Genomic DNA, 17,038 nt, shown 5'->3' with positions numbered 1-17,038 from the left:
TTTCGTCCAGCTTCCCTCTTCATCCGTCATTACAAAGATACATCGAGTTCTTGCCCTTGTCCAGTCCTACACGATGCCCGTCGGATCAAGCTTGCCGCAAAGAAGCGTGGTCTTACGATATCCGCCAGCGACAACTTCCTTTATCAACGCAACGGGGCGCGAAGGCGAAGGCGAAGCGGAGTCAGAAGAAAGTTATCAATTATTGGAATTAGCTCCTGAGATCATCAAAGCTGTCGAAGCGTCTAGGTCCAGGTTGACCTCAGACTCCACCACAGACAAGAAGGATGCATCAATATATCCGTGAGTTCGTGTGACATAATGCTTATTCAATCAGCTCTATCGTACGTGAAAAGGTGCTAGCGATCCGAGCTGATCTGGAGGACAAATACATCTTGTAATCCCAGTCTGACGATAAAAGGTAAACCGTCCGACGATGCTGTACTATGTACACCCGATTCCACCTTCTTGTTACGTACAGTAGGAATATCAAATTCCATCCTAGTATGCCGAACTCCCTCATCCTCTGCCGCAAACTTAGATTCAATCGCAGAGTCAAGGAGCGACACTGTCAAACCGACATTACAAATCCGCGATACATGTCACGAAATCCTGGAGTGCGTGCCCATATCCCCTAATTTGGAGAGGATACGGACGATCCTGAAAGAATCAGCTTGGAAAGGCATCAATTCTTCTTCAGCATCACTGGGCAAACGCAAACGAGGAGATGCCAAGGAAAAGAAGGTGAAGAGGTGGACGAGGGATCAGCTGAATAGTGTGATCCAAGCTTCGGACGAGGAGCTTGAGAGGGGGTTAAGGGATCGGAATGTTATTGAAGTGGATGGTGAGTGACCTTCATGCCCTACTATCCACTGTCCATCCTCTATATCTCCCAGTCGAACGGGACCCGAATTGGAACGGTACAACGGATTTCTCGTTGATATTTGCTTACCTTGTTTTCGGTACTTCGCTTCTCACTCCGTTCCAGGTAAAATGCTCTTACTCCCACCTAAAGAACTGAAAGAGCTCTTATCTATAATCTTATCGTTGTTGACTATACACAACACCGGGCCTTCGACTCCCAATATCGCGCCGAGCAGACAACTTATCTCGTCTCTGGAGGACGATCATGAAGTTTCTCCTGCAATCACGGAGAGAGTGCTTAGATTGTTCGGCCACATATCGCCGGATCAGGACGAGAATGGGCTCAACTGGAAATGCGATATCAAGCGGATCGTCAAGTGTATAGGGAATGGGCTTTTACTAGGTGTACGCGAGAAGAAATTGGACGAGTTTGAGCGGGAGTGGAAGGAGGAAGTAGGTGAAGAATTTGGGGATGAAGTTGATATCAAGTTGTTGGAGGTGAGTGAGCTGTTTTTCCTCCTCCTAAGCCAAAATCCATCATCCACGCTTTTATACCTCCAACATCACGCTGAGCCATGGTGCTCTGGCTCAACGATTTGATATTGCTATTGCTATCGATTCTGGTATTGGTCTTGATTCCAATTCCGATATCGTTACTAATACTGGTGTAATTCCAAAATTCGTTTTATACTTAGGGAGAATACCTAATCTCGCCAGCACCCATGACCTCCCTAACTTTCTCATCCCCTTCTCCACTAATCACTCATTTCTCTTTGGCGTCCTTACCTCTTCAACCGGCCCAGCGATTCGCCGACCTGTTCTTGACCAGGCAAAAATGGAGTCCGGAAGATATCTTGCCTTTCCTGAAAGGACTGACGCGCGACGGGGATGTGAAAGCAAGGGATAAGCTCGTAGCTAAGTTCGTGAGGGTCGTCAAGGAGAAAGACGGGGTGTGGTGGTATCCCCGAAGGAGTAGTTGATTCGGTGATATCGGTGAACTCTGTGAGACCGATCTCGATGATGTTACCGATTTACCCGTACGCTACATGATGAGTGTAGTGTGTATAACGAACATATATACAGCGCAATATCAGTATCAACATGTCAACGCTCGTGTATGTATTGTATAGTCGAGTGAAGCGGGAAAGAATGCTCTGATGGATATGATTATGATTACGATGATGACAACCTCGACTTCGGTTAACAGGTCAACATTGTGAGTTGTAGCAGAAGTGTTCATAGTATACATATGGAGAATTCGATATGCGCGTACGTGCGTAAGTACGATATGTACTACAACAGAGACGATACTTTAAACCCTTAAGACCCCTTTGCGTCGACCGATTGAAAGCAATCATAATTTAGCTACTCTTCCACTCTGTACCCTTTCTTCCTCTGCCTTCACGCTCATAGCCCTCAGATCCTTCCTCAGGATTTTCCCACTGGGCGATTTGGGTATCACGTCAATCAAGATCACTCCGCCTCGCAATCTCTTTTGGTTGGATACTTTACTGGCTGCCCATTCTTGTATCTTGGCGGAGAATGCTTGCTTGGATTCTGGTGTGGGCAAAGAAGCGAGTCCTCCTTTCGGTACGACGTATGCTCTATTCAATCAAAACCTGAATATCAGCCCAGACCTTCTACACATTCTAGGTTGATTTAGATGTCACAATCCGCCAAATATCGAGTGAAGGTCAGAGAGTTCAACGCACCTAGGTAATTCCGTCGCTTGTTCCTTCGAGTATACTCCAATCACCCCTACATCAGTCACCTCCGGATGCGTAAGAAGCAATGCTTCCAACTCTGCAGGAGGTACTTGGAATCCTTTGTATTTGATCAATTCCTTAACTCGATCGACAATCCTATTGACAATCAATATCCAAACCAAAGTCAGTCTGAATTCCAGCTGACACGCACTTTTGAACATCCACCACCGAAGCTATATTAAAGGTTGAAGACATAAGGTAGTATAGTGACGACTCACGAGAAATATCCCTCTTTATCAATCGTAGCAACATCACCAGTCTTATACCATCCTCCCGGGGCAAAGACTTCCGCCGTAGCACTAGGATTCCGCCAATAACCTTTCATAACGCTCGGTCCTCTCAACCACAACTCCCCCCTATCCAGGGGTTCCACATCTTTACCTGCGGTCTGATCGACCAGCCTGGCCTGGTACGTAGGCATCAGTCTACCTATCTTACCGCTCCTACCCTTCCCGCGGGATTCCTCGATATTCATCACGTGCGCCACGGGGGAAGTCTCGGTCAGACCGTATCCCTGAGTAACTTTGATGTGGGGGAATTTCGCTTCGAAGGCCTGTACCAAGTCGGCTGAGAGGGGTGCAGCACCGGACATGAAGCCCCGGATAGAGGAGATATCGTATTTTGCGACGTTTGGCGAGTGGAGTAAAGCGATCAGCATTGGAGGAACTACTAATGCCCATGTGACTTTGAACTGTACATTTCGATGAGTTCGCATCGATATCAGCAAGTTAGATGCATGCAACACTTGGCCGGACCAAAGAATGAACTCGACTTACCTTCTGGACAGCTTCGAGGAAAGCTATCTCCTCGAAACGAGGTAAGATTACCACGGTACCATTTACCGTCAACGGGTGGTGGATCGTACTACGTGCCATTCTCGGTCAGCAAATTGGATGACAAGTCCAGAACGAAAGTCGCTCACACAGTAAGACCATAGATGTGACTGAAAGGCAACATAGCCAAAATGACATCCTTGTATTTGATCGGCTCATAAGAACAATTCAACGCTTGAACCTGACTCGTTATATTATGATGACTGGTCTCTACGCCTTTCCCTTTACCCGTCGTTCCGCTAGAATAACAAAGGTAGGCCGTGCGTTCTTCCATACCGTCCTGGAATCGTTTGGGAGTTCCGGGCTTCTCGTACAGCTCTTCAAGGCATAAGAACCTGTCCATCCATTCTGCCTCGACGCCGCCTTTCGCCTTGAGCGTGTCTTTCTCGGCCTTGTCGCATAAGAGGAAGATCTTGTTATCTGATAGATTTACTGCTGGGTCGGCTTCGAGGGCTTTCATGAAGACTGGTAGAAGGGACGGTTGTACGAAGGCGAAGGAGGCGGTCGAGTCTTTGAGTTGATGTAATAGCTCGGCTGGTTGGCTGGAGAGCAGGACAGATTTTTTTGATCAGCTGGTGCTCGGTCTGTCGATGAGGACCGATTTCCGATCCGCCTGTTTTCGACATATCTTGCAGATACTCCGGTCTCCATTTGGCCGTCGTTTCGCTCAGACTTAGTTTTTCGCTCTCTCTACTCCCTATTCTCGCCTCATCTCCTTCCGCCTCTCTCCCCTATCCCGCACTTTGACCACTTATCCCACCCCGCTAGTCCTTCCTCTTCCTCAGGTTTCCCCCCCCACACCCTCCCCCTTCCCCCATCCCCTTTTGTTGTCGTTCACTCGCCCCTGTTCTGTCCACATCGACCGATCACGGACCCCACAGACCAGACTTAGGCTCAGACTCAGACTCAAACTTAATCCGGATCCAACTCACTAAGCATAATTCGCCGGACTGACAATCGCGCCCAGCGCCTGCACGCCAAAACAAGCCACCACCCATTCCACGCTGTTCATCCCGAAAATACATCCTATCTCCTCTCGTCCTATTCCCTTGGCTTTCAAACCCGTCGCCAGGGATTTAGCTTTTTCCTCTACCTCTTTCCGCGTTAAGAACCTGCCTGTGAGACCATCGACGAAGCTCGGTTTCTCCAGATTGGGTTCCGGGTAATAATAGAACCTTGTCCGGTGCTTCGACTTGTATTTCTTGAAGGGGAACAAGTAGTGAAACACGGACATTCGCGGTAAGTGCGGAGCAGGTATAGTGGATTGATATATCTGATCAGCCCTAGCCTGAGGTTGAGTTGCAGCGGGAGACATCTCGCCGAATGGAGTATCGTTGTGATTGGGATAGAATGTATAGCCGTTAGGAAGAGGTATAGGAGGTGTTGCTGTATTTGTATTTGTATTTGCAGAATGAGATTGAGAAAGATGACGCCGAGATAGTATTCGATGAGCTGTTGGACGTATGCTTGTCTTGGAAGACGAAGCAACAGGTTGGATCAAAGTGGTTATCGATCGCATGATGCCGAAACCATAGATGTTGGGGGATGACAAGGAGCGAATATATAGGGATAGATCGTATGACGCTGCCTGAGCCGCGAGGATGAAGAGTTGTGCAGATCAGAATGTCAAATGCCGGGTATTACGGAGAGTCAATCAACATTCTTAGGCTAGACTAAGGTGCGGACTAAAAAGCAAAGGAAAGGAATGCAAAGGGGAGTACGAAGAGAGAAGTGAACTTGAATATCACAAACAAAAACAGAACAAGTTGTCAGGTGATCAATTGAAATTTCTAGTGATATAGCGTAATTTCCGGGTACACTTACACCGGCGCAGATATACCCTAACTCGCTGGTCAATGGCCGAATTCGACTCCTTAGAAGTGGGTCAAGGTCAAGAGTGGGTACTTCTGCTCATGCATTTCTTCACAAAATGCTGCTTGGCAAGATATCTCCATTGTCCAATATGCATACGTCTACCTATCTGCCACGATCCACGCCGACTTGACCCGATTAGAACCCAAATTCATCGCGTGCGAGTTTAGCGCTCCATCCCTCCTCGTCCGTCTCCACAACCCATCCTTTCAACTTACTTCCCTCCGTCGTGATCTCCGTAACTTTTCCCGCATGTTTCCCATCATTCTTACCCTTATCAATCTCCGCTCCAAGCCAGCTAAGCTTTGTCAAAGCATCTTCACGTAACTTGGATCCTTTCTCCCCTATCCCTCCAGAAAATACTACACCGTCTATCTTATCTATGGGTAATTGCGATAATAACTTGAAGAGATATTGCGAGATATAGTTCATCAACCTATCAAGGTATACTTTGTACGCTAGAACGGCTTTTTCGTGTTCTTCTTTACCGCAATTTGAGGGATCTAGTCGAGAGATGATAGTTCCGAAGTTGGTCGTTCCTGCTAATGCTGCCAACCCGGATTTCCTAGATGGAGTCATCTCATCAGCGACGAGCAAGACTGCAAAGGCATGGAAGAGACCGAGGCTGCTTACTTGTTCAACAAGATCTCAGCTTTCGATACGGTATAGTCCTTAAAGTCGACTCCCTCTGCTGGATTAGCAGTCAAGTGAAAGATCGCCGTCGGATCTATCGTCCCTGAACGTGTTCCGCCAATCAAACCTTCGAGCGGAGTCAGACCCATAGCTGAGCACAATGATTCAAGTCAGCCATTGCACGGCAGCATTGCTAAGCTAGCTCACTGGTATCTATCGATTGCCCGCCCTTGATGCAGCATGCGGAAGCTCCACTTCCAAGATGAGCCACAACGATATTCACATCTTCCTCCTTTTTACCTAGATGTTGGGCCATGGATTGCACGATCGAAGCGTAAGACAATCCGTGGAATCCATACTGCACCAAGCAGTAGATCAGCTCAACCCTTGTTCTCGAGGCCAGCAGCTGACCTGCTTACTTTTCTCAGTGGCATAACTTGTTCTCGGTCCGGAGGGGGAAGTGCGTATGTATACACTTCTTCTGGTATCGTCGCCTGCACATGGCTTTAAGCTCTGGCCTCCCGCTCAGATGACTATCCATGATCAACCATCAGAAGCTTACGTGGAAGAGGGTGTCGAACACCATCAAAGAGGTATGATTGGGCAGAGCATCAAGCACGGACCGAACAGCTACTACGGCATGGTGATTCTACAGTATTTCAATATAAGCTCATGTGGAATCGCGGAAAGAGACAATGCGGTAGCTTACATGTAAAGGAGCAAATTCAGATAGCTTATCCATCTCTTCCAAAGCCTCTTCATGCTCTTTAGTCACTATGATCCCCTTCGTATGAGCCCCACCATGTACACTATCGCATGAACATCAGCTGCGCCGTAATAATCAAGATCATTGAGTGCACAGCTGAACCCACATTCTGTGAGTGACATATTTGATGTCTTCCTTCTTCAGATTACTCGCTGAAGAAGTCAGATGATCAAGTAAGAAAGGGATAAGTGATTCGTCTGTGTCACAGCATACAGCATATCAGCTTGACCAAATCGCATTCTAAGCAAATGAACACGATGGGAGAGTGAAACACGCAAGACTTACAATCAACTTCATCCCCATTCTTGCCTTCTTCCGTCAAATTCTCTCCCTTGCCTTCCTCCCATGTTATCTTGATCTTGACTTTTTCATCTTTTGATCCGATGTTGACCACCTCCAAAGAGGATTGCGGCTCGAGTGGGTCGGATTTCGACTTTGGTATGCCGAATAATTTACCTTTGATGGAGGATGATCCGCAATTTATCGCTAGTAGATGAGTCATCTCGTTCTTCTACTTTGGCTGTGTACACTCTATCGGAGCTGGAATTGGATGGCTGGAATGCCTGAAAGATGACTTCTTGGAAGCAGCAGAACAATGGCAATTGTCCTTGAGAGCAGCTCGGAGGTCTTCGCATAGTCACTATCGGTGGTCAACGTCGTCTGTGAGAAAGTTGATGCGGGGTAATGCGTTCTTTGTTGACGTCACGCACGTGTTCAAATGCGGGGAAAAACAGACATCTTAAGTGGTGGGCTGAATAACACATTCGGGTAAATCTGTTGTATCTATTGCCGGTTATGATCCGCCCGTTGTCTTGCTTGTCCACATGAACAGCACTGCAGCATTGCAGCTCAACGTGACTTGTATTGGCTGGTTCAATCGTTCAATCTGATCTGACCTGATCTGATCAATTGATTGAATCAACAGTACCGCATCAGCCCAACGATATTTTATGAAGCTCTTTCTGATCTGATCTCATACCATAGACCATACTTTCCACAATGTTGACCCGCTCCCTCCGCTCCCTGCCTCGAGCTACTTTACCCAGAACCCACGCTCTGCGAGCCTTGTCCAACACCTCCGTGCGCTTGGGCGTACAAGAAATCACTAGACCAGCTATAGATACTCCCCTGTCATTATGGAACTGGACAGAAGAAGAGAACATGCTTCGAGAGACAGTTCGACGATTCGCCGAGGACGTGATCGCTCCGAAGGTGTCTAAGATGGACGAAGAGGAGAAGATGGATCCTGAGATCATTCAAGGGCTGTTCGATAATGGAGTAAGCTATTCGCCAGGACTCAACGTAGTATCCCGGTAGCTCATATACCTACGACGCTTCTAGTTGATGGGAATCGAGACTAGTGCGGATATGAGTGGATCAGAGATGAGTTTCACAGGTGCCATCATCGCCGTCGAGGTCAGTAGTTGTCAAATGGATTCATTGACACCGCGACATAAACTGACAGCTGACTCGACTTCATCCGTCTTGCCGTGGATTAGGAACTCGCTCGAGTAGATCCTTCTGTAGCTGTACTCTGCGATGTACATAATACGCTGTGTAATACTGTTCTGCGATTATACGGCTCAAAAGAGATCCAGGAAAAATGGTTGCCCGATCTTGCCACCAAGAAAGTAAGTTTTCGCATTTATGTGAACATGCGGCCATGCTAAGCGGGGTCATTTATAGGTCGGATCATTCTGTCTTTCTGAACCTGCTTCTGGATCCGATGCTTTTGCCCTTCAAACCACGGCCAAGCTCGATAAGAGCGGTGACTTCTATACTTTGAACGGAAGCAAGATGTAAGCTGTATAGTTCCTTGTCACGATCGGACCACCAGCTGACACGAGACGATCAGGTGGATATCTAATTCTGCGGAAGCCGAGACCTTCCTTGTAAGTCTAACTACTCGACAAACGCGTATCAAACAGCTCGGAACTCATTGTTATATGGCTCAATCAGGTGTTTGCCAATGTTGACCCTTCGAAGGGCTACAAGGGTATCACATGCTTTGTTATGAGCAAGGATATGGGTGTAGAGATCGCCAAGAAGGAAAAGAAGGTAAGCTTGCGCGAGAACGACTGTCTCTCTGCTTGACAGCTTACTCCTTCATTCAGCTCGGTATCAAAGCGTCATCCACTTGTCTTCTCAACTTTGATGATGTGAAGATCCCAAAAGAGAACATCGTTGGCGAAATCGGAAAAGGGTACAAGGTAAGCCAATCTGACACACGGCTTGATACATGCTAGAATGATGTCGAGCTCTCAGGGCGGACGTGAATAGTAGTTGAAAAGAGTCTGAGCTAACATGCTTGTCCGGCAGATCGCCATTGAAATCCTTAATGAGGGACGAATCGGTATCGCCGCTCAGATGATCGGTCTTGCTCAGGGAGCTTTCGACAAATCCCTCACTTACGCTTATCAACGAAAACAATTCGGTAAACCTGTGGGAGAATTCCAAGGAATGGGTTTCCAATTTGCGGACGTGGCTACGGAGATCGAAGCTGCTAGATTGTTGACCTATAACGCGGCTCGATTGAAGGTACGCTCAGCTGTTCGTATCCTCTATGCGAGATGATTAAGCTGATGCCATTTCGTAGGAGGAAGGACGCCCTTTCACCAAAGAAGCTGCTATGGCCAAGTGAGCTAATCCAATCGAACTGTTTAGGATAAAGCTCATTGGTTTTTTTTTGCAGGTATTTCGCTTCTGTTGTAGCTCAGAAAGCGTCTGGTAATGCGATCGAATGGGCAGGTGGTCAAGGTGAGCAGGCGTTTCACCTCTCACTCGGCAGGGATCATGAGCTGACAGAAGGGTCTAGGTTTCGTGAGAGAAGTAGGACTTGAGAAATTCTGGCGAGACTCGAAGGTCAGTGGTGGATTTCTCAATTCATGTCTTTGTTTCTCAGCTGATGATCCGACTACAGATCGGAGCCATTTATGAAGGTACAAGCAATATCCAGCTTGAGACTATTGCCAAATTCTTGCGTGAGTCAGCGGTCGCCCGCACATAGGACGGTACCAGCTGATGGCAAGTTGATAAAATAGGCAAGGAGTACCAGACCTAAGCAACCTTTACTACATGGTCCCATGTGTCATGCTGCATAGCCTGAACCGATCCTATGTCTCTTTGAGTCCACTTTGTATACTTGTCCTGCGTTTCTGATATACCTGTACATTCCCATATGAAGCACCTTGGCCTTTATGCAACGACAAGAAATCATGCATGTTCATATCGATTGCAAAAAGATGACATCTCAGCCAATATACTTGCACAAGTCTATCCCACAAGATCATGGATCTTCCTGAGTCGTCTGCTGGTCTGCAATAAACTTTCTGTTGCCGACTCCCTCGACCCACCTGGACCCACCTCCCCATACCTCTCCTCTCCTCGCCCTTCTCGCCCCTGCCTCTTTCCCCTCCTCCCTCCTCCCCTCCTCCCTCCTCCCTCTGCCCCTCTCGCCTCTCGCCTCTCGCCTCTCCTTCTCTTTTCCTTCCCCCCTGTCTGCCCTTTCCCTCCTCGGTCTTCGTGCCCCCGCCCAATCTCCACAATCACTTTGCCTTCACAATTCCACTTCCGCACTCGACTAACAAAAGAATATCAAGAGGCAGCAATCAGTCACCAACACCTCACTTCACCATCTGCCGCAGGCAGTCCTTCACTGCTGACTGAATCGTTGTCCGCATTGGGCTCACGAAAGTCAAAGCATACTTCCCAGAGTGGAAGCCGCATGTTGCATGTCGCATTTCGCAAGAAAGCTGGAAAGCTGGGCCAAAGATATCATTCGGACCTGTCATTTACAATTAGAGAAGGCACCATTGAAGTACTCTGCTCGTACCTGTTCCTGTCGATCTGTCAGATTACCTCATCCTACTTTTCCTGAAGCTCAGTCTTGCTCTCACTCGACAGCTTTCATCTCTTAGTCTCCTCGTGTCTCGGGAGCTGAAGCGCAATTGAGAGTTCACATGAGATGCCAATTGACCACTGCTATACGCACGCGTATTCGAGAGATGCACAAGCCGTTGACGTGAATATCCCACAGATGTCTTCGAACGATGACTTTTGCGAAAGCGAACGGACTAGCCGAATTGGCTTTTCGTATGCGTGCAATGCCACTGACCTCATGAGATCTTTGCATAATCCTGTTCGCATAGTCATGCAGATCATCTCCAGCCTGACACTCATGCATGCATACGTATACCCATAGATTCATCCATACATACATAACTCTTCATTCGCTCTGAGATCGACGCATGACGAGAGATTCGGTATTTAACTGACTGACAAGCTCAGGTACCGCGTACCTGGCTCTGGCTCTTGCAATTTTTGGTTTTGTTTTGACGGATTTGACGAAAAATCAGGAAACGATACTCCGCTGAAAACGATCGTGAAAAAAATTATTTTTTCCCTTGCAGTGCAGTGCAGGTCGGTCGGAGTTGGAAGTGATGGAAATATTTAGGGGAACCCCGTGGCTGGTTTGTCACTTTCCAATTTGCCAATGATTTTCCGTAGATCTCGCAGTCGACTTTGCGTACCTGTACCTGTCAGGTATGTACCTGTACCGTACATCCGTTCATCTGTGGGTCTGCATACAAATAACAAGCTAAGCGAAGCTACAAACCATAAGAAAAATGCGAAGAAGTCAATGCGGGCCATATGTTATATTCGCGCTCGCTCGGAAGAGATCGATATCGTGCCCGAAGGTTCACGACGAGCCTGCTTGTTTACTCGTTCACGGTGTCTCACTCGGATGGGCTCACGAGACAGCGAGGTCAACAATCGTACTGACGCATAATGTCGGTGCCGAACAACGATCTCAAAGGTAGGAACGATGGCCCGTTAATTTCATCGCGCTGTGACTTAGGTGGTTTAGGATATAGGCTGGTGACTGACCTACCCACCTGCACACCAGACTGCTTCAGAGCCGTAGAGATATACCAATTTAAGGGGTTCTGCGGTACTGCGGTGTCAGGAAGTCCCGAAGACTCACATCACCCCCGAACGACGCGTCAAGACACGTCTACTGATTGACCTTCCCGAACAACGATATATGCATTTATACCCCTGAGCGACACAAAATGTTTGAACGCCATCGCGTCATGTCTATGTCAAGATTATCCTACTCACTCACCCGATTTCTGTGATGTTCCGTCTGACTCACTGACGAGCGCGTTGCTCTTCGGCTCAGAAAGGGTGAGAGACATCCTCAGATCGAGTTGTCGCTTACAGACAAAACAGAGTTCCTTTGTCCCAAATGCACACTTCGCCGAGCTGTTTGACATGAATCGCGCAGAAAACAAAGATCTCCGTAAGTACCGGAAATCGTTGTTATGATAGCAAATTAGTCTTTCGCAACGTATGCCTAACTTAACTCAATTTTCTTTTCTACTTCATCTAGAAGCTTTCGGTCTCGGCGATCTAAACACTTCCTTTATTCCTATTCTCTAACTCCGATCTCGACTTATATAGCATATTCCGATTCTCCGTACAAACTGGGAACTCTATTGCCAAGTGAGCTTCTCCTGTAGAAGGTGTCTCTGAGTCTCAATGATAGATCTAGGTTTTACGTAGGGGATTGACAAATGAATGGTGATGTGGAACGGTCTTCTTTTACGTGATTGAGCAATGAATAGTCCGTATCCAAACTTTATTTTCGACTTGCCGACTCGACGATTCATGCCCTTGGAGCCTTACCGTACCGGGATTACTCATATTGGAATAAAGTGCAGTACGTATGTACGTATGGAGTAAAGAGAAAATCCAAACCCTTTTCGAACATATAGGGTTAATGCTGGACCGGGCGGCTACATCTACATATCTGGAAAAAGTGATCGGGAAAAACTCGAATTCCAATTGGTATGATCATTTATCGTCTTCCATTCCACCAAAACACTCCGGGATTACAGCATCGTTGTTTTGAGTGACAGGCAGAGAACATAAAAATGAAAACATGTGTGACTGACTGATTTGATCACCTTCCGATCCGTGTTGTCCAGGTGCATTTGACGTGTCTACGAGTGAAGTAAAGCTGGGAAAGACTTGTTGGAACGAAATGCATCTTCGAGTACTCTCTTTCTCTATCTTGTTCAGTTTCAATTGATTTTGCAGACCCATACAGCACGCGGTCATGCGTCCCTGCTTAAGAATAGCACAATTTCACTCAGTCTAGTCTCAACTACAACTCTACCTGTATAGCACAGGCTTCTCTTGCTCACGACCTCGGCCCCGGACTCAAGCATATTCATCAGCATTTGGGATTCTTCACCGGCCGTATCTGAACATCTGAACATCTAAACCCACTTACAAGCTAGAACCAATCTGGACGCTCTAGAAACCATCGAAAATTGCGCTAGCGCGATCACTAGCTCGTAACTTAATTCCGGTAACCCAGTGGATCAACCTGTTTTTTGTTAGAAAGTGGGACTTTTGAGGACTCGCTGCATGTATGTAATCGAGTTCTCGGCTCTTCTTGAAACCAGCCTATCAACATCATCCCCCAGCCGCATGCATAGTCAAGAGTCGATCCTAGACTAGCTAGACTACTTTAACAACGAAGGAATTTCCGCCATACCGACTTCGCCCATACCTCATACCTATCAGCTGCTCACATATCCATTATTCTCATCAATTAATTGATTAATCATCGCTGCTCTCATTTCTGGTGGAGACTGTCGGATGCTTTTTTCTATTCTATAGAAGAGTGAACGGAGTTTCGGTCAATCTGATACGGCAGCATCACGAGGACTCCACTTGCACCGACTACCTCTAAATTACAGTCATATAACAACCTAACGCATCGACAAACACGAATCGATGGATAATCATTCACCAACAACTTCTTTTTCTTAGAAATCACTATGTTTCGTCAAGTCACCATGGTGGATAGTAAGGGAGAAGAAACGAATTTCGAATCACCGTGAGTGCCAAGTTACGCTGGTTCAAGTCCACCCATGAGATGATATGGGGCTATTCCCGTTCAACTCAGATAAATAAGGTTTGATTATTACCCTTTACCCACCGCCCCCATCCTTTGACCCGGTCGACCCAGTAAAAGCCAGACGTCCTTTCCCGTGCCGGGTTTGAGGCACAATCAAACCATCACATAACCATAAAACTGGGTTTCTCGTATCTCTTGGAATCAATTGTACGAGTACTGGTATCAACCCAGTAGCAGCACACCGCCGTATTATCGTATCACCAAATATACATATACATCATCAAACACCTCTACAATAGTCATCGTCGCCGCCGATGATTGATATTCTATTCCCGCTCTCACATCCATTTTATCCGATGCTTTAATCGTTCTTTGCATCCATCATATTGACCCTACTCGATTGATTATCGTGGATCCCTTGATCGTGTAACCTGTCCCTAAGACCGTACTATCATCCTTCGTCAATGGTTGTACGACTGACCTTCGTTCATCACGACGTTTCTCAACGATAGCAAACCAATATCACCTACCACATCGACATCAAATCTCCATCATATTCTCCACAACCAACCAGTTTATGCTAGCTTGGCGGAGTACAGCCTGAGTTCTCCAAGAGCATATCCTGCCGACACCCCAGCAACCCCGCCGCGTCATCATCCCTCAGCATTCTCCTCAGGCTCTTCCATCCGACGACCATCATCGCCATTAAAACCCATCGAAGAGTATCGCATGAATGATCAACCGGGGCCGTCGAAAGGATACACGTTTCCTCACTATACCATCGGTGGCGGCAGGTCGCCCGCTAAGGAGAATATAGACATGAATGGATTAGCCCCTTCGATGTCACCAACATCGTCTTCTACCGGGTTGCCAGCCGGACCTAGTATGACTTCCACCGCTCAACACCGCCTGTCCGTCTCTGGTCGACCACGACGCCCTTCGCCCTTATTACACGAGATCCAACCGCCCAGTCGAAGGTTGTCGGCCCATCAGATGTTACTTCTTACCCCATTCGGAGGACCGTTGCCTGCGGGAGCATTAGCAGGAGCTGGTGGTAATGGTATGTCCAGGGGTTCATCCAGTATGGGTCACGGTTTGCCCACGGCTCCCGCTAGAATAGGCAGTGCGACGAGCCAGTCTGGCAATTGGCCCAGAAGAGATAGCTCTGGCAGTACAGGCGGAACGGCTGCAATCCCGTTAGGTAGAGATTCGTCCTCAACAGGAAGATACTCGTCAACATCTGCCACCGGACAGAGTATGGGAAGAGATATTCTCCCGCCTAATCGATTTCCGCCCCGGTCTAGACATTCTTTGGGACACCCAATAGCTGGTACATCACCCCTTGCGTCGGCTCCCATGACGACTATCTTCTCCCAAGGTTCGTCGGAAGGCAAATCGTCCAGGTCGAAAGGTAGTTCAGGGCAAGAGACAGAACGAAATCAGACTTTCATGTCTCGAGAGGAGATTGGCAAAGAGACTAGGCCTTCTCCGACCGAGGGAGATGGCGAAGAGGACGACACTGGAATGATGTCACCTCCAAGGACTAGAGCTCGACTACTCTCGGCTACAGTCGCCATGACGAGATCCAACTCGTTGCCCGTATTGACTCTTAGGGAATTGGAAGCTTTGAAAGAGAAAGATGGGGAATTAGGCATACAACGGGGAGGAGACTGGGCTTGGGTGTCTAGAGACACGGATGACCCAGATGAGTGAGTCCCGTTTGGTCGTTCGAATTGCCTTTCCAATCAAAGTGCTGATTTCTCCGCCTATAGACTCGATGTAGAAACTCCAAGCATGGACGCAGACACCAGCACGAATGCCTCAACGTCGACCTCATCGCTTGTCACTCCCTCCGAACAGCCCTTGTCCGCTTCCTCCTCATCTTCCTCATCTTACCGCAATCCATTCACATCATTCAACGATCCCTTTGCGCCGCGGCAACCCGGTGTATCGCCCGTATCTATGTACACGCCAATCGCCACCTCATCAGATTATCATTATTCGCCCACTGGGGCCGGTGCAGAATTACGTCGAATGTCCGATGCACCTCCGCAGACTTCCACATCTGCGACCGCCACTCCTTCGCCGACTCTGCGAAGTGGTCGAAGATCCGATACCGATCATAGACGCCCTAGTGCGCCTAATGCATATAATCAGCCGTTCGGCTCACTCACGCCCAAGGCATTCCAACGTCGTACTCCCCCTCAAGCGAGTCAATCGATCTTCCAAGCTTCCTACCAGCCCCTTGCACCTGAAGAGACCAGCCCACACGGCTCGCCCATAGCAAGCTTGCCTCCCGCGTCCAGACCCCGCTTACTCCGGTACAAGAGTTCTCCCGCCCGGACTACCGGTCTGGGGCTGAATATCGTTGTTCGGCCGACTGGTACAGGAAGGAATTCCGGGTCGGACAAATCCCCAGGGGATCCAACGTCAGCTAGCGGCAGTAATCGAGGATCGCTGGGTGAGCAGTCAAGCAGGGGTGGAACTTCGAGGAATTCTCTCAGTGCAGGTCGTTGGGCAGAAGTGGATTTTATCGATTCTTTAGCTGCCGCCGCAGATATAGTTTTAGCTTCCACTTCCACCTCTACTTCCAACAACACCGGTTCCAATATTCCCTCGGCGTTCGCGTCTGGAAGTAACACGAGTGCGACGGGGATGTCTAGGACCTCAAGCTCTATCAGCCCAACATCACTCATCAATCGTGATCTTGCGAACAGCAGGCTATCCACCTCGTCCTTCGGCAGCAATTCGTCCTTTTCCATCTCGCCGTCCAGACGATCTGGTCCTTCAGGTTCAAGTATCAGAGCAGGAACAGCAATAGGAAGCCGATCTGAGCCTCAGACAGCTACCACGCCAGGGTACCAGATTGAGCAGATCACCTCCCGATCCCACATCACAGACTTCCAAGCTGGAGAGCCCGTTTTCAAGGGTCGATCCAGATTTGAGTCAGTCGATTCTGCGTTCCCGTTGATGCCGGGTGGTAGAGGGGAACGATTGTCTGTTCCCGCTCAAGGGGCTGGAGAGGCGTACAATGCCTATTCTCAACGGAACTCTAGTTTCAGTGCATTCGACAGTGGGACTGGCTTGTCCCCTCCAAGTGGGAACGTGTTGAACGAGGGGTTCCCAAGAAGAGGTAGTTTAGGAATGGGCACTTTTGCGAAATTACGCAAGATGGTGGCGGGGACTTCGAACAAAGCTGCGAATAGCAGCATCGACGAGATGGGCTATAGGACGACCGAAGGGGGAACGGGAGACCGTAGTGGGCTTCTCAATGTGGCCAATCCAAGTGGGCCTGCTCACTGGTCAGAAAGAAGAGGTAGTTGGGCTGAAGGCTGGTCGAGTGGACGATGAGCCGTTGGTCTCAAATCATGGTAAC

General features: G+C 48.3%; 5 protein-coding genes across 5 annotated transcripts; 3 read left to right on the top strand and 2 right to left on the bottom strand.

Annotated features, from left to right (window-relative positions):
• Positions 1–73: 73 nt before the first annotated feature.
• Positions 74–1,841, top strand: I303_105390 (uncharacterized protein; the record flags this gene model as incomplete). The annotated part of the gene is made up of 4 exons (XM_018408458.1): positions 74–300; positions 405–841; positions 986–1,359; positions 1,557–1,841. The coding sequence occupies 4 exons, from the start codon at positions 74–76 to the stop codon at positions 1,839–1,841; spliced, it is 1,323 nt and encodes a 440-aa protein (XP_018262149.1).
• Positions 1,842–2,215: 374 nt separating this feature from the next.
• Positions 2,216–4,775, bottom strand: I303_105389 (uncharacterized protein; the record flags this gene model as incomplete). The annotated part of the gene is made up of 6 exons (XM_018408459.1): positions 2,216–2,465; positions 2,574–2,723; positions 2,846–3,318; positions 3,404–3,491; positions 3,550–4,002; positions 4,393–4,775. 6 exons carry the CDS (start codon positions 4,773–4,775, stop codon positions 2,216–2,218), a joined length of 1,797 nt encoding a protein of 598 aa, XP_018262150.1.
• Positions 4,776–5,470: 695 nt separating this feature from the next.
• On the bottom strand, positions 5,471–7,233 carry I303_105388 (acetate kinase; the record flags this gene model as incomplete). Its single annotated transcript, XM_018408460.1, has 8 exons — positions 5,471–5,897; positions 5,966–6,116; positions 6,173–6,323; positions 6,385–6,459; positions 6,528–6,614; positions 6,675–6,774; positions 6,838–6,928; positions 7,017–7,233. 8 exons carry the CDS (start codon positions 7,231–7,233, stop codon positions 5,471–5,473), a joined length of 1,299 nt encoding a protein of 432 aa, XP_018262151.1.
• A 497-nt stretch (positions 7,234–7,730) lies between these two features.
• On the top strand, positions 7,731–9,792 carry I303_105387 (uncharacterized protein; the record flags this gene model as incomplete). The annotated part of the gene is made up of 13 exons (XM_018408461.1): positions 7,731–8,009; positions 8,073–8,147; positions 8,231–8,362; positions 8,418–8,530; positions 8,587–8,623; positions 8,691–8,789; positions 8,846–8,941; positions 9,051–9,269; positions 9,328–9,368; positions 9,424–9,488; positions 9,547–9,593; positions 9,652–9,712; positions 9,773–9,792. 13 exons carry the CDS (start codon positions 7,731–7,733, stop codon positions 9,790–9,792), a joined length of 1,284 nt encoding a protein of 427 aa, XP_018262152.1.
• Positions 9,793–14,391: 4,599 nt separating this feature from the next.
• Positions 14,392–17,013, top strand: I303_105386 (uncharacterized protein; the record flags this gene model as incomplete). Its single annotated transcript, XM_018408462.1, has 2 exons — positions 14,392–15,371; positions 15,435–17,013. 2 exons carry the CDS (start codon positions 14,392–14,394, stop codon positions 17,011–17,013), a joined length of 2,559 nt encoding a protein of 852 aa, XP_018262153.1.
• Between the last annotated feature and the right edge of the window lie 25 nt (positions 17,014–17,038).

Source organism: Kwoniella dejecticola, chromosome 6 (assembly GCF_000512565.2).
Source record: "Kwoniella dejecticola CBS 10117 chromosome 6, complete sequence".
NCBI classification, from domain to species: Eukaryota; Fungi; Basidiomycota; class Tremellomycetes; order Tremellales; family Cryptococcaceae; genus Kwoniella; species Kwoniella dejecticola.
Note: the sequence above shows the minus strand (reverse complement) of the source record. Positions and strands in the feature narration are given on the sequence as shown.